The sequence below is a fragment of the Eubalaena glacialis genome, chromosome 10 (genome assembly GCF_028564815.1).
Source record: "Eubalaena glacialis isolate mEubGla1 chromosome 10, mEubGla1.1.hap2.+ XY, whole genome shotgun sequence".
Lineage (NCBI taxonomy): Eukaryota > Metazoa > Chordata > Mammalia > Artiodactyla > Balaenidae > Eubalaena > Eubalaena glacialis.
The window spans coordinates 37,316,403-37,330,937 of NC_083725.1; the positions used below are offsets into that span (position 1 = coordinate 37,316,403).

Below are 14,535 nucleotides of genomic sequence, written 5' to 3' on the forward strand. Positions count from 1 at the left end.
GGGGAGGGGGAAGGGTAAGATGTGACAAAGTGAGAGAGTGGCATGGACAAATATACACTACGAAACGTAAAATAGATAGCTAGTGGGAAGCAATCGCATAGCACAGGGAGATCAGCTCTGTGCTTTGTGACCACCTAGAGGGGTGGGATAGGGATGGTGGGAGGGAGGGAGATGCAAGAGGGAAGAGATATGGGAACATATGTATAACTGATTCACTTTGTTATAAAGCAGAAACTAACACACCATTGTAAAGCAATTATACTCCAATAAAGATGTTTAAAAAAAAAAAACCATAATGGATAAGAATGTTAAAAAAGAATACATGTATATGTATAACTGAATCACTTTGCTGCACAGCAGTAATGAACACAACATTGTAACTCAACTATACTTCAATAAAAAAATAAATAAAACACCATTTGTCCCCCCCAAAAAAGAACTATATTGGCAGAATTTATTTATTGCTATCAATATTAATTCATCTATAAAAGTGATAAGTGATTTTTGCACCAACTAGTTCTCCAATATTCTAAATATGTTAAATATATTCTAATTCACTAAACAATTACACGTTTTAGAGTTATCCTAAGGAAACCCTCATGTAATCTTAACCCTAAAGTAAGGCTAACTAACTCTTCACAGTTTTATGGCCAATTAAAAGGCTGTCAAGTGCACATTCAAAATCACAATAAAACCAGAAAAATACATACAAGTCAACATGTAAGCAATAAACTATTGCTTATATAAAAACAAGTGGCAACAGAAAGTTCCATACCAGCTAATGATTCTGGAATCAGTGGCACTTTATAGGGAGCTCAGGTTTCACAGTATTTCAGAGTCTACCACAAAACTATTGTGAGGTATACGCACCAAAGTTCATCCACTCCATTCTCCTCACTAGCATTTTCCCAACAAATAATCTCATGAAAACATTACTCTGACACTGACTTTAAATGCTGACTTTTTGGAGACAATAAAGTCCCACTTTAACAGACGACCTTTAAAACAGAAAAAAACTTTAATGAATATTCTTTCACAATTCATGTCCTTCACCAATTATTTTGAGAGAAAATGCACTTTAGCCAAGGCAGTGTAAAACTATGCTTTGTTAATACTTAGTAAATAACTGACGCTTATTAAAATAGTAAACTGTTTGCTATAATTTGCTCTGTTTGCTATAATTCATCAGTAGAGGAATTACCTTAGATCTCTCATTTCTATATGATTTCTGTCCTACTGTGGAATGACTTTATCCTACACCATCTATATCTTATGGCTCTTGATGAAACACCCACAACCCCTTTAACAGTATCAAAACCTGTTAAAACTGAAATCCTCATAATCCTCATTTATTTTAAATTGTATTACGCAAAGGGAGCTAAGCAATATATCATCCTTCTCCCTTAAGTCTCCCTATTCAATTCTGTCTTCCTTTCCCCAACATTACCTAAATCCAAGATACAGGATCAGGTGGCAACACTTCAGCAGAAAGCACAGTATACACCCTTTAATGCTTTAGCATAGATGCTTCATTGTACCAATCAACTGTTACAATTTCCAAGAAAATACTCAATGCTGTACCTCATAAGACTATAAACACATTTTTTTACTTAATTGGAGCTAAAAGTGAGCTTTGCAGATTATGCCTGGAAAAGGCTTACATTTTTCAAACAACTAAAATTAGAAGATCATTTTGGTATGCAAAAGATGTACTAAATAAAGCAGTACGTTTAACACTAAAAGCCTCCAGTAGGGAGGGCATTGTTCACAACTATCTCTCTTTGTATATTTTTTTTTCCAGAGTTTAAAAACCTCCTTAGAGTACTGTACTGCATTATCACAGTGAATGCCAGAGCACCAAAATAAGGAATAGTCTCTACTTAATATCCCTAATTTGTAAATAATGAGACAATATAACAACTGGTTTCTAAGCCAACAAAAGAAAATCAATGACAAAAATGTTGATGTCTAGAAATAGTTCTTTACCATTATTACAGAGGGCATAAACCACTCTGTAATGTGCATGTTTCCAGGGAGTCCTAGGGAAGAGGCAATGGAACAAATGCATGACAGAAGCATGACTGGTCTTCTGCAACAAGGTTTCTCCTTCTCTTCAGGTTTCTCTTTTTATTCCATGCCAACCACTTAACTCAAACTTCAACCTGAAGAGCTGGTAAACGATCAAACTACCTAGAGTTTATACTAAGTAGATAGAGATGGTCATTTTGAAAGGAGAAAAATTTGTTACTCTGATCATATTTTCTGACCTATGACTTTAAATATTTTTTGATGATAGGTGAAATATAAATAACATTCAGATGAGTGAACAAACACAATTCTAGTCTTTACTATAACCTTGTAATATGTAAAGAAGGTGAGAGAAATATGTATCCCTCAAATCCAATCCACCAGTATTTTAACCACACCACCCAAAGCTGGTAAATATAAATCATAGAGTTGGAAAACTGCCCTCTGGCATCCACAGAGAGGGCTTCCAGGCATCAACATTTTTCTTAAACTCGTTGAAACTCTATTTCTCCATGCTAAACTCCCCAACTCAGAACAGGTCCTCTTTCTTTATGGTGTTTTTCTTCTCAGTGAGTTAATCAATTTTTGCATTTGCATAAATGATTGCACAGAAGACTTTAAATGTAATTATTTGTAAAAGGTGAGATCTAAGCAAACCAAGATTAATCATACTTCCGTGACTTGTTAAAAATAAAAATAAAGCTTACATTGAATATGACTAGTAAAGCTGTCATCTTTGTCCTCAGTCTATATTTCAAGAATTATGATAGGACATAAGTTAAGAGAACAGCTACGTCTTAGGCACATAATCACCTGTTGGATACATGCCAGCGTCTTGTGAACAGGAGGCAGTCATTTACAAGATTGTGCTTTTTACATTTTGAGAACAACCCATCATTACTTACAGGGAAAAAAATTAGACCTAATATCTGTTTTCCAGAAAAATTTAATATTTATGGAAATCTAAACCCTGTTATACAGTCCTCTTCTAAATTATAAGTACTTATTTAAAAACTACTCTTTACCTAATACCATCAGGTAGCATACTGCCTGCTGTTCTTTTCACTCACTAACTTAATCTATCAACTAAGCTATGCTGGGCCAACAGTATCACCTGGTGTTTACTATATCAAATTGTCTGACCTAGAGTTTCTTGTAGGAATTGTGTACACTTATTTCCAAGTCACAGTTCAGAAAAAGTCTTTAGTACTTCTTACATATTCATCGTCTTGTACACCTCTTACTCCCTCTAACTCAGCGATTCTCAAAGTAGGCAGCATAAGGAAAGGAAAGGAAAGGAGGGGCAGGGAATCATTTAGAAAATTAGTAATTAAAGAGAAGTTTTTCAATATATTAAAAATCCCTTGGCCAAGATCCTGATACATCCCTCTTAGTGGAACATCATCTCCTCACCCTTTCAAAAATCACAATGTGTCAAAAGAAATAGATATCACTTATGAGAGAGTCCTGAGAAATACAAAATCAGAAAACTATAAACAGTTCTTGGGTAATGCCCAACCCCACCGCACCTTTACTCTCACCCCTTATCTTCTCCAATAATAATGTTGACTTGTGTAGTATGACATCCATGGAGTTGTACTAAGATTGAGGTAAGTACATCTTTTCACTGCCCATTATTGTCTTGGACAAACCACTTACATCTATATGCCTCCCCTCACAAAAGGTCCATGTTCTTATTATAATATTTTATGCTTACAAAAGTTACCTAGGAAGAAAATGTAGTCAATGTCTAGCTGGAGTCCCGGCTTGAGTGTTAAAGCCAGGTCTGCCTCTGGGAGTCAGATATGTTTAGAAAAATCTGGTAAACTCATGCATTGAGGTCACCTGGAATCTGTTTGTAGGAGGGACTCAGATGTCTCCAGGGAAAGTACTTACCCTAAAGGGAAAGAAAGGGAAACAAGTTTTTCCTAGTCTCCAAAATCTGATTCTGAGAGAGGTGATTCTGAGTTTTGTATGGAGTCAGTCACTAAGATTTGCTTTTTCCCCCCACCACTCCCCAGAACTCCATGGATTTCTGTCTGAGTTCTAAGGCAAAAAGAAGATTCCAAAAAAATTGAAAGAGGTATCTTTCCCAAAAAACTATGTAAGACATTAGAGCAAAAAATATTCCTGCTATGGTATCTACTTTGTCTATAATACAATGTACCTCTCACACACCAAGAACTTCAGATCATAAGATAGGACATCTCATTTATGGTACTTTATAGCTGCATGATTCAGTGCAGTTTATAACAGTATCCCTCACCATGTTGGGAACATCTAAAAACAGCCCTTTGTCAGAAATACTAGTATTTTCAAGGTAGATGCCCCCCTATAAACAGGGCGCAGAGACTTCCATAGATGACCTACCTCACTGCCTTTGAGTTGTAGAGTCCACTCTGAGTACATGTGAGCCACCCTCCAGCCCCAACCAGGCGTTCCAGAAATAGTAGAATAAATAATAATAATAATAATAATAATAATAATAATAATAAAGCATGGACTTTGAGAAAAGAGAAAGATCCCCAATTTTAACTGACAGTAAGAGCCAGAGAAATATGGATTACAGGAGGCTAATAATACTCAGATATGAATATTTAGAAAAGTTTGCCTGGAATGTAATGTTTTCCAGTGTCCAAGTAAATGGCATGCATGAAATTTCCATTTAAATATCATCAGAAGTATTGAAACTAAGTCACTTGAAGACAAGGTCTTGGTCTCAATTCACCATAGTCTCCAAATCTCTCTTTCATAGAAAATGAAACATTTACTCTTTTTTACTTTTCCCCCTTCCCCTTACTCATTCTCTCTCAACCTTATAAATATATAGTTACTATACCGAGTACGTTAGCAGTACACTGAAGAATTCCTGAGACATCTTCAATGTCTTCTTTGTTGGAATGGTCTGCATAGGAGCATCTGTTAGAAATATTGTAGAAATTCTTTTCTACATCCCTATAACTAAGAAGAAAACAAAATTAGTATATGGAGAAATTTTTAAAAGACTCTGCAAATGCACTCATATACATACACAAAAGCATGTGTTTATGCTCTTAGCATAACGACATTTTCAAACAACTGAAGCTTTAAGACATAATTTCTGGCATAACCCATCACTAACATCAGAATAAGCAATGTGGACCTGGAACTGGAAGCAATCATTAACAAGAAAGCAATGTGTGAAAAAAATAAATGATGAGAACCAGAAAATACATCAGTTTGTATAGCTAATGTTTCTTTATTTGAGTGCTTCATAACTACTGGTAATTTGTTTCTATAATGAATTTGCCTAGAAAAAGAATAATTAACAGTGCTAATTTGGTGCGTTGGCACTAACTGTGTTGAAAGTAAACACATCTTAACTTATATTACAGTCAAGAAATTAGCATGGATAACAAATAAGCAAATAAAGCGTTTGGTGTCTGACAGAATTTGAATCATGGTCTTACCTTTTTCTATCTGTGAGACTTTGGGCAAGTCACCTAATCTCTGTTAGTCTAACTTTCCTCCCTCATGAAATGGAGATACCTCCTAGAGTTCTTACAAGGACTTAAAGATAAAATGCCTGTGTTGATAAAATGCCTGTGTTGACTGAAACTTTTCCAGTTTCCTCTGAATTAGAGCTAAGGCACCAAAGCTGCAGAAAATAGGGGTCAAACGCTCCCATGTTTCAAAAGAGTAGCCAAGAAGACCAGACATCGCCTTCAGAACTTAAGAAGTGACTAAATAGTCACTGCCACTGTCACATCACCACCAGCATACATAAGCCAAGGAATAGGAAAAATATGAAAGAAAATAATCAGAAGAATGAGTTATTGGCCTAGGAGGAGAGTACTGTTGTTCTCTCCCCCCACCCACACACACACAAACACAAGTAAAAGAGAGAAAGGGAATATTCCCTACAGAGGGCCAGTTGGTGAAAGAGGGATCTACTCTGATAGAGACTGAGGTTTAGGTATCTCATTCCTCAGTGAATATCTGCTGAGGTGGTGGAATTCCTGATCATCCCTCTATACCTGACTGAATGGAAGAAGATTCCAGGGAGTGTTATTAACAGGGAAAATAAATAGAGCCAAATTGGAACTGGCCTACAGTCCTACCATTTGGCAAGGCAAAAACTATGGGTTTCCATTGGGAAAATTCATATTTAGTGATATGGAGATATCACTAAAGAAAGGTGAGCTGGGGGTGTCCCATCCTATTGCTTTCCCGATCTAGAGGCTGCAGCCAGGGGCAGGGATTACACTAGCAAGACTGTGGAGTGAAATCCACAGAGCCAGGAGCTGAGGCATCTGAAGCAGTAAAGGCAGAGCCTGTACATGCACCTTGCTGAGGGCATCACAGCCAAGAGAGGATTATTACAACCACCAGTGAAGTAAACGAGGCTTCTACTATTTCTCATTTTATTCATGCCTTATATAACACATCAGAAGAGAAAGGAACCAGAAAGGATTGGCCTAAAGCAGAGGAGTCAATAATACATGATATCACCTCTACATTGCATTCCAAGTTCCTCAGGCCAAGGTCTAACCCAGGCAGAGGGGGACAGAGAATAAGATTGGGTATGAGATTGAAGATTTGAATTGGTCTGGAGTGGACTTTATACTCCCTGAAAGTACTTGGAAAACAGTGCAATCTGCCCAATGTAGTATCAAAGAGGGCTCATCCTAGCATGTTTGAAATGACTGGGGAGAAAAAAGTAAAAGGGTTTCATGTTTGTAAGATTAGACTCCAATAAACCAGTTAAGCAAAATGCTTACTACAATTTCTAGAATGCAGGAATCACTCAATAAGAGGTGGGATGGGGAGCACAGTCATTAAACACAGACAAATACGGTTTATTTTTAAATCAAGCTCCACCATTTTAATCAGAGTGACCCTAAACAAAATATTTTTTCTCACAGTCTCAATCTCCTCATCTGTAAAAATGAGCTTAATACAGTGATCCTATGAAACAGATTGTTAGTATTAAATAAAATAACAGATATGAAGTGCCCAGTATATTACCTCAAAAACAGAGAGCAATCAATAGATATTAGATTTTATCTAACTTGTTTTTATTCAGTAAGATAGATATTATATTTAAATATATCCAAAAAAAGCTACATCATTTTTTAGATAAAATAATTTACAGCCACTAAATCTGACCATGACAACATAAGTAATATCACTGAAGCTTGTTTCCCAGAATAAGCAGGGTTAACCCACTCCTAATTTCACTTCTAACGTTCTATTGAAATTATTCTAGCTTAATCCTTATTCAACTGTCAAAATAAAAAGAGAACAGAGGTTGGCTGTATAAAACAAACATAGAGCCCACAGTGATAAATGGAGTAATAATATACCTTTAGATGACTATAGGAAATGGTGTCCCAGACCAATATGAGGTTGGCAGCAGTCCTACCTGTGATATTAGCACAACGATGCTCATTCTGGCAAAAAGTATAAAATGAATGGCATGATACTGAATACATATTTTTCTATACTTTGATGTTTAAAATATATAATGAATTAAAATTACATCTCAGAAAGATGATCATGTTATTTTCCAATCATAGTTTTAAAGAAATCTCTGCTTTATCTTCCCTACCATAGCAATCCATTTTTGTGAGCTAAAGACCAGTAGGAGTGGTGTAGTATAAACATGAGTGAGAGCAGTTAGATTAGGCACTCTGGAGGAAGAAATTTAGATTTTAAAAAATCCAAATTCTCTGTAAGAAGAAAGCTGTAGCTGGAACATGAACTGGGCATATTTAACTCCTGATGCTAAACAAATGATTGCAGAGTTTTAAAAGCTCAAGGAGGACAGGTAAAGGATACAGCAAGAGGATAAAGGGAAAGACAAGGTAAAGGATACAGCAAGAGGATAAAGGGAAAGACAATCAACAAAAATTAAGGTGCAAAAGAGTCAGATACAATAGTGGTAATTATAATTCAACAAACATACTGATTACCTATGTATACCAAGCTGATTATATGACTTACCACATTATTATCATTAATATTTCATTTAAACATCACCCCTACTGTGCTATTATTCCCATGTTTAAAAATGAGAAAATTGAGACTCAGGGAGGTTAAGTAATCTGCCCATGATCATTCAAAGGCACAACTTGACTTTAAATCTAGTAAATCTCGTATGTCTACTTCCAAAGCATATTTTCACAGTCCCTTGCTCTATACTACACAATAAAGCTGCACAGAAAGAAGGGCACAAGATAATGACAAGAATGTCATCAGAAAAAACTGTCACCATAAACCAGATTTTCCTCAATCCTGAGTTCCTTTTGATTCCTAAGGTAAACACTGCCTGTCTCCTACTTACCACTTTTGCTTCTCACTATTCTTCCCACCCCACACTGCCCCCAAAGCTAGCCCATTCCCTAGAAGCTTGAGTTAAAGAAAGGCTAACATAAAGATGAACAGTCAGGGCCCTCTTTTCTCATTTTAGATTGAGGGAAGAAGACTGCATATGCAGAGTTTACACAGCAATCAGAATTTACCACAAAGTCAATCTGACACACTGTAGCAGAACATTAAGCATAAATGGAAAACTATGCAAATAAATGAGTATAATTTATGCCATAAAAAGAAGGATTTTGGATACTAGAACTATAGATTTTAGAACTATAATGGACCCTAGAGATTACTCATTTTACACCCCTTTCCGAAGCATAATTTACTCTTTTATCCACTATATACATACCTCTGTGTACATACCTCTAGGGTACAATGTATTCATTTATTCACACTCCTCCCTCCCCGCAAAAAACTGTTAGTTCCTCCTATGTACCAAGCATTTACAAAGACACAATAATATAAGAGTAAATAAGATAAATAACCAAATAAGAAAATAAACAAAATAATACAAGCTAATGATAAGTACTATGAAGAGAGATAATAGAGACTAATGTAGTAGAAAATCACTGCGGTTGGAGATTGAGGTAGGGGATTGAGGATTACTTTAGGTGGGTGTCATACCTTCCTGAGGATATGACATTTAAACAAAGACTTAACTGTATAAAAGAATAATCCATGCAAACATCTGGGGACAGAGCATTCCAGGTATATGAAATAGTATGTGCAAAAGACTTGAGGCTAAGCAAGCTTTGGTATAGTTGAGAAACCAACAGAAGGCTGGAGTGGCTGGAGTGGAGTGAAAAGTGGGGAGTGGAATAGGATGAAATCAGAGAGGTAAGCAGAGGCCAGATCACAGGAATAGCTCAGATTTTATTCTATCACAGTAAGTTATTATATGGTTTTAAACAGGGATTTCAAAGCATGATCCCTGGACCAGCAGAATCAGCAGTATCTGGGAACTCCTTAGAAATGCCAATTCTTGAGCCCCACCCAGACATACATGATCAGAAACTACAGGAGTAGAAGACAGAAAACTAGATTGGAATCTCTATCTGAGAGACCATGGTGACAGTGGAGATGAAGAGATGAAGATTTATCATACCGCATGAATAAATTATTTAAGCACTTATTTTCCCAACTTGAATGATCTCTATGAATAAATAAATGAACAAGTGAATGGATAAGTTAAGGAACAGAATAAATGTTTAAAGATAAAGTTGCTGAAGTACAGAGAGGCTATCTTACTTCCTAACAAGAGGCTCCATCAGCTACTCCCTCCCAATCCTCCATCTGTCTGATCCTTTGAACAGCTGCTCACTTCATTCAAGGCTAGGTCTTGGAGACTAAAAAAAGCCTCAGAGAGTTTCTATGGGCTACTCGTATAAAAATTAATTAAGGAGCAAGACTATACAATGCTGGAGCTCTGATAAATAATGCAGATCCAAAGGCAGAGTATCAAAACAGAGGAAAGGGAAGATGGGAAGGTTAGCGGTTGGAGGCTGAATTATGAAATTAAAAAGAAAAAGGCAAGCTCCTACTCTCTGTTACCCATTCTGATTCATCATCCAACCCAAGACACCTAAAAGCTGAATTACTTCAAGACAAGCTTTAGGCAAAGGCCAATTTCAGGGATTAGGAAAAGCACCTCTTTCCCACCCTCACCTCCCCAGAAACATGTAAAATAAACTTTCCAGCACTTGCTCACAATTGCCTGAAATCTCTTTAACTGTAAGAAACACATTCTTTTTCACAGTTAGAGATAAAATTGTGTTTTCTTAAGAGGAACAACACATATGAGTGAATACATTTTAATCCAAGTGTTAGTGATCATAGATGCTCTCCTTTTTCAGTATTGAAAAAAGAAATTGAAAGCAGAAAGATGGACTCTAAAAGGCAAAGAGGACACTGGACAGGGAAACCATGGCCCTTTTTATCTTCATCAGCATGAGCACAGAAAAAGACAGTGAGCAAAGGTACTTCAAGTCCTCAGAAGGTAGCCAACACCCAAGCAAAAATATGCTACTAGGTCTTAGAACCAGTAGGATATTAAGACACCTCTTTATATGAAAGTCCTATACCTTGTCTGTTTTTTAAATACTGTGTCTGCAATAAACAGAACTAGGGAAAGACCATTTAGGCAATGAACAAAGAAATACCACAGGTCATGCCTACAGAGATTGAGAGGAGAGTTGAGGCAGTTATTTAGATGAAAGAGAACTCCATCCTACTAATGGAAAAAATAATTTTCTGCTGATTATAGTAATACAGTTTAGTTATCTATTTTGATCATATTTATAAGATTCCCACTCTGACTTGCCATGAAGACATAATTTAGTTCACAAATAAGACTATTTCGTTGGTCATTATTTGATTTCAAAACGGAGAGGGCATTCATAATTCCAGAAATAATTTGCATTTCATTACTGGTATTGTCATTAAAATCTTAAAAATAATGATGATAATAAATATGAGTAAACAAGCATGTGGTGCTTACCACATACCAGGAATTGTTCTAAATACATTGACTAGTTTAATCCAAACACCATATTTGAAAGCAGCAAATCCAATGAGAGTGATTAAGTTTTATTTTAGAGTATGTGGGAAGAGATTAACTTGACATTATTTATCTCCCTTAAAATAAACCATTTAAAACTACAAATAGCTTCAAATTAAAAACCATCTCATGAGTTTAAATAATATGTTTTTTCTAGTACTGTACTCTTGAGGATTGATATGACAAAGTTTCAGAGCAATTCCCTTTGAAATGACAGTTATCATAATCATCAAGCACTTAAAGTATATGGCATTCTACTCGGTACTGAGATTATTTTTCCACTAAGTTTTCTTCCCTTTTGTTTTATAAAAAAAAAAAAATCACACTACATCCTAATAGCCAAAAATATGTTCTTGATCTCCATGGTAATGACTATTACCCATACATGTTAGATGATTCCTCATAGCATTTCAAGAGGTACCAGGGTTTGAAACTTGACTCCTCAGAAGTTCTTAAACTTCTACAAAGATAAATAGCTGTAGTACATTGTACATTTAATTTAAACAGCTAAACTGCATCAGATAGTGAATTTAGGCTTTTGTATTTGTCAACTGCTTTCTGCCGTAGCCAATCAAGGATATACCTTACACTTATTTGGAGCTTCCTGTTTACAAAATACTTTCATTAAAATTACCTCATTTAATAATGACATATAATCCTTGATTTAGTTGTTACCATCATCATCACCCTTTAAAAGAGAAAGTTATTTTAAAGTTCTATGTCCTGGTGAGGCCTTGAATTCCTGTCTTTTGACCTCAAATCTTCTTACTTTACATCATACCACAACCGTTTCAGGAAATGGGGAATAAATAAAGGAAATATGTAGCATGTGACTCTAACTAAACAAATACTTCTCACTGAACTGTGTTAAGCTTGTAGTGAATTTGATTAAACTTTACTGAAGGGTCCTAAAATCCCATTTAAAGCCTCTTGGTTGGTACCAATAAACCTTATGATATTACTAAGGCAAAATATGAGATTCAGTGGATGAGAATGAGAGGGTAGGAGCACAAGAAGGAAGAAAAAGGAAAGCACTAGCAAAAGGGATTTTACTTAAAAGGATTCAACACAAATAAACTAAAGGAAATCACTCCATGGGGCTCCTATGAGCTCCCACTTCACACTGAGATCATAATCACTATGCAATAAGGTTGACTTGGCTGCGCACATGTTGAACAGCTATGTTTGAGTAACTCTTTCTTTAAAATTGCAGTATAGTTGATTTACAATGTTGTGTTAATTTCTGCTGTACAGCAAAGTGATTCAGTTATACATATCTACATTCTTTTTATATATATTCTTTTCCATTATGGTTTATCATAGGATATTGACTATAGTTCCCTGTGCTATACAGGAGGACCTTGTTGTTTATCCATTCTATATATAATAGCTTACATCTGCTAACCCCAACCTCCCACTCCATCCCTCCCCCAACCCTTTCCCCTGCCGCTTGGCAGCCACAGGTCTGTTCTCTATGTAGTAATTATCTTTAATTTGTCCCCAATAATAGCCAAAATCCATTTTTACTTACCCAGTAAATTGGTGCTCATAATACTGCAATGTCCTCTTGAGAGTTTGCTGTATCATCTGGGGCTACAGAATAATAATAATAATAATAATAATAATAATACATTATCAGCAAATCAGTGTCATTTCCATTCTGAGTATCATAAGCAGATATGTAGCTTCTGATTCATCTCATAAGAGTTTTCATTTTACAATATAAACCCATCATGAATTCTGCCATGTATTTTCCCCACAGGAACTAATAATATGAGGCACTCAGCAATTACCCAGAATTTCCCAATTTCAAATATGATAGCATTTCCTAGCCATATTTTCCCCAATGCTTTTGTACTAGCTATTAAGTTCAACAAAATACTTATTGGCTGCCTACAATAAACCTAGACATTGGGGGCAGTGGAGAGGGGTGTACTAAAGAAGATGAGTAATGCCCAGGTCAAGCCTGACTTCCTCAAGAGATTACAAGCAACGGTTCTAGAGTGTCCGAGAGGGGCCACAGTGTTTGGGGCAAGAAATGGGATCTGCAGAAAATACCTAAGCAGCTCATGACTGAATTTTATAATCGTCTCCTCTCCATGACAGCTAAAGACAGAGTTTCTTAATCCCAGAGCAAGAATTATTCTAGACTTATTTAGGCAACAGAGCCTCATCTTGGAGTCTCAGACCTAGGGAGGCATGAAAGTGACTCAAAGATCTTAAAACACAGATTTTATTAACAAATTATAATAAGAACCAAATTCTCAGTGGCAAGGGTGTGAATTTTTTAAATAATAAAAACTTCTAATCAAGCAGGAAAAAAAGCTTATCAAAACATTGATCTATTATAGCCATGGATGAATTTTGGGGGGTTATAATGACTCTGACACAAACCCTTCAAGATGTGAGAGCAGCATGGTAGTTTGGTAATCTTGTGGGCTGCCACTAATTAACCACACAAACGTAGATAAATCTAAAAAGGTAATCTGCAGAAAGCATCTAGCACAATGCTGCTACCTAAGAAGCAGTTAATAAATATCACTTTATTTCCCATCCCTAATCCTTCAAAGAGATTGTCTTAAAGATATGTAATTTAAAGGAGACTACAGAGATTGTTGTCAGGGTTCACTTGAACCTCTTCTATGTTTACCTCTCTATGAAAAATGTCCAGGATAGATGTAAAAATCTCCCTACCTAATACTTGCAACATCCTCCTTGGTAGGAAATGGCTATTTTAAAGCTTGAGGAAACTGAGCTTCAATTAAATCAAGGGCATCCACTGAGAACTATTCTACACTACCATTTAGGAGAACATCTTAACTGAGCAAATCTAAGAGCTCAGATATATTCTTCACTTTAGCCAAGCCATTTCAGAAATTAATTTTAGGAGAAATCAGCCTCCAAGTGTTCAAAGAAAGAGATACAGGGCAACTTCTTTCAACAGCTGTTTTTCCTTTATACTAGGTTAAAAAGATGAACATGAGGCCTCAAACTGGTACAGATGTTTCTGTTAATAAGAATAGAATCAAAGTAGAATAGCATGCCTAGGAAAGGAAAATCATTCCTGACCCAAGAAGCAATGAGTCTGTTGAAAAATCTGAAGAGGGTGAAGCAGACACAGCAAACCTAGCACACGTGAAAAGTGTGCTTTAAAAACCCAACCCATGGCCAACCTAAATCAAGTCATTATCAGTCACTGGCTCAGTACCCCTGGGATCTGAGCCTTCTGAACTGGTTTGGCAGTTTCTGAGCCAAGATAACTTTCTCTTTGGCAACATGCCCTAAAAGCAGTGAAAATCCACAGAGGGATTATCCTTCCAATAACCTCTGGTGACAAAATATGGAACAGAAAGCAGGAACTAGAGTGCATAGGGTCAGTTAAGACCAGAATGACCTCATTTGTACCAAAGGACATTTTATTTTCCTGTACCAGGAATTTCCCAGTCATTAAAAAAAGCAAATGTTTGTGAAAGGAGTTAAGCCATTTAAAGAACTGACGTTTTTCTTTTCTGAAGCAATTACTTTTACTCCCTAGCAGGAATTATATTTATAGTTTACAAATACATTAAATGGAAAATGTTCTCTGGGCACAT

At 36.1% G+C, this 14,535-nt stretch overlaps 1 protein-coding gene across 2 annotated transcripts in view; it reads right to left on the minus strand.

The window, feature by feature from the left end:
• The window catches only part of GUCY1A2 (guanylate cyclase 1 soluble subunit alpha 2), a 401,095-nt gene that overhangs the window by 354,855 nt on the left and 31,705 nt on the right, over positions 1-14,535 (minus strand). For both annotated transcript variants that reach the window (XM_061202599.1, XM_061202598.1), the window contains exons 2-3: positions 12,474-12,535; positions 4,868-4,989 (exon numbers count right to left, since the gene is read on the minus strand). In XM_061202599.1, coding sequence (XP_061058582.1) covers positions 4,868-4,989; positions 12,474-12,535 — 184 coding nt within the window. The remainder of the gene's footprint in view (positions 1-4,867; positions 4,990-12,473; positions 12,536-14,535) is intronic.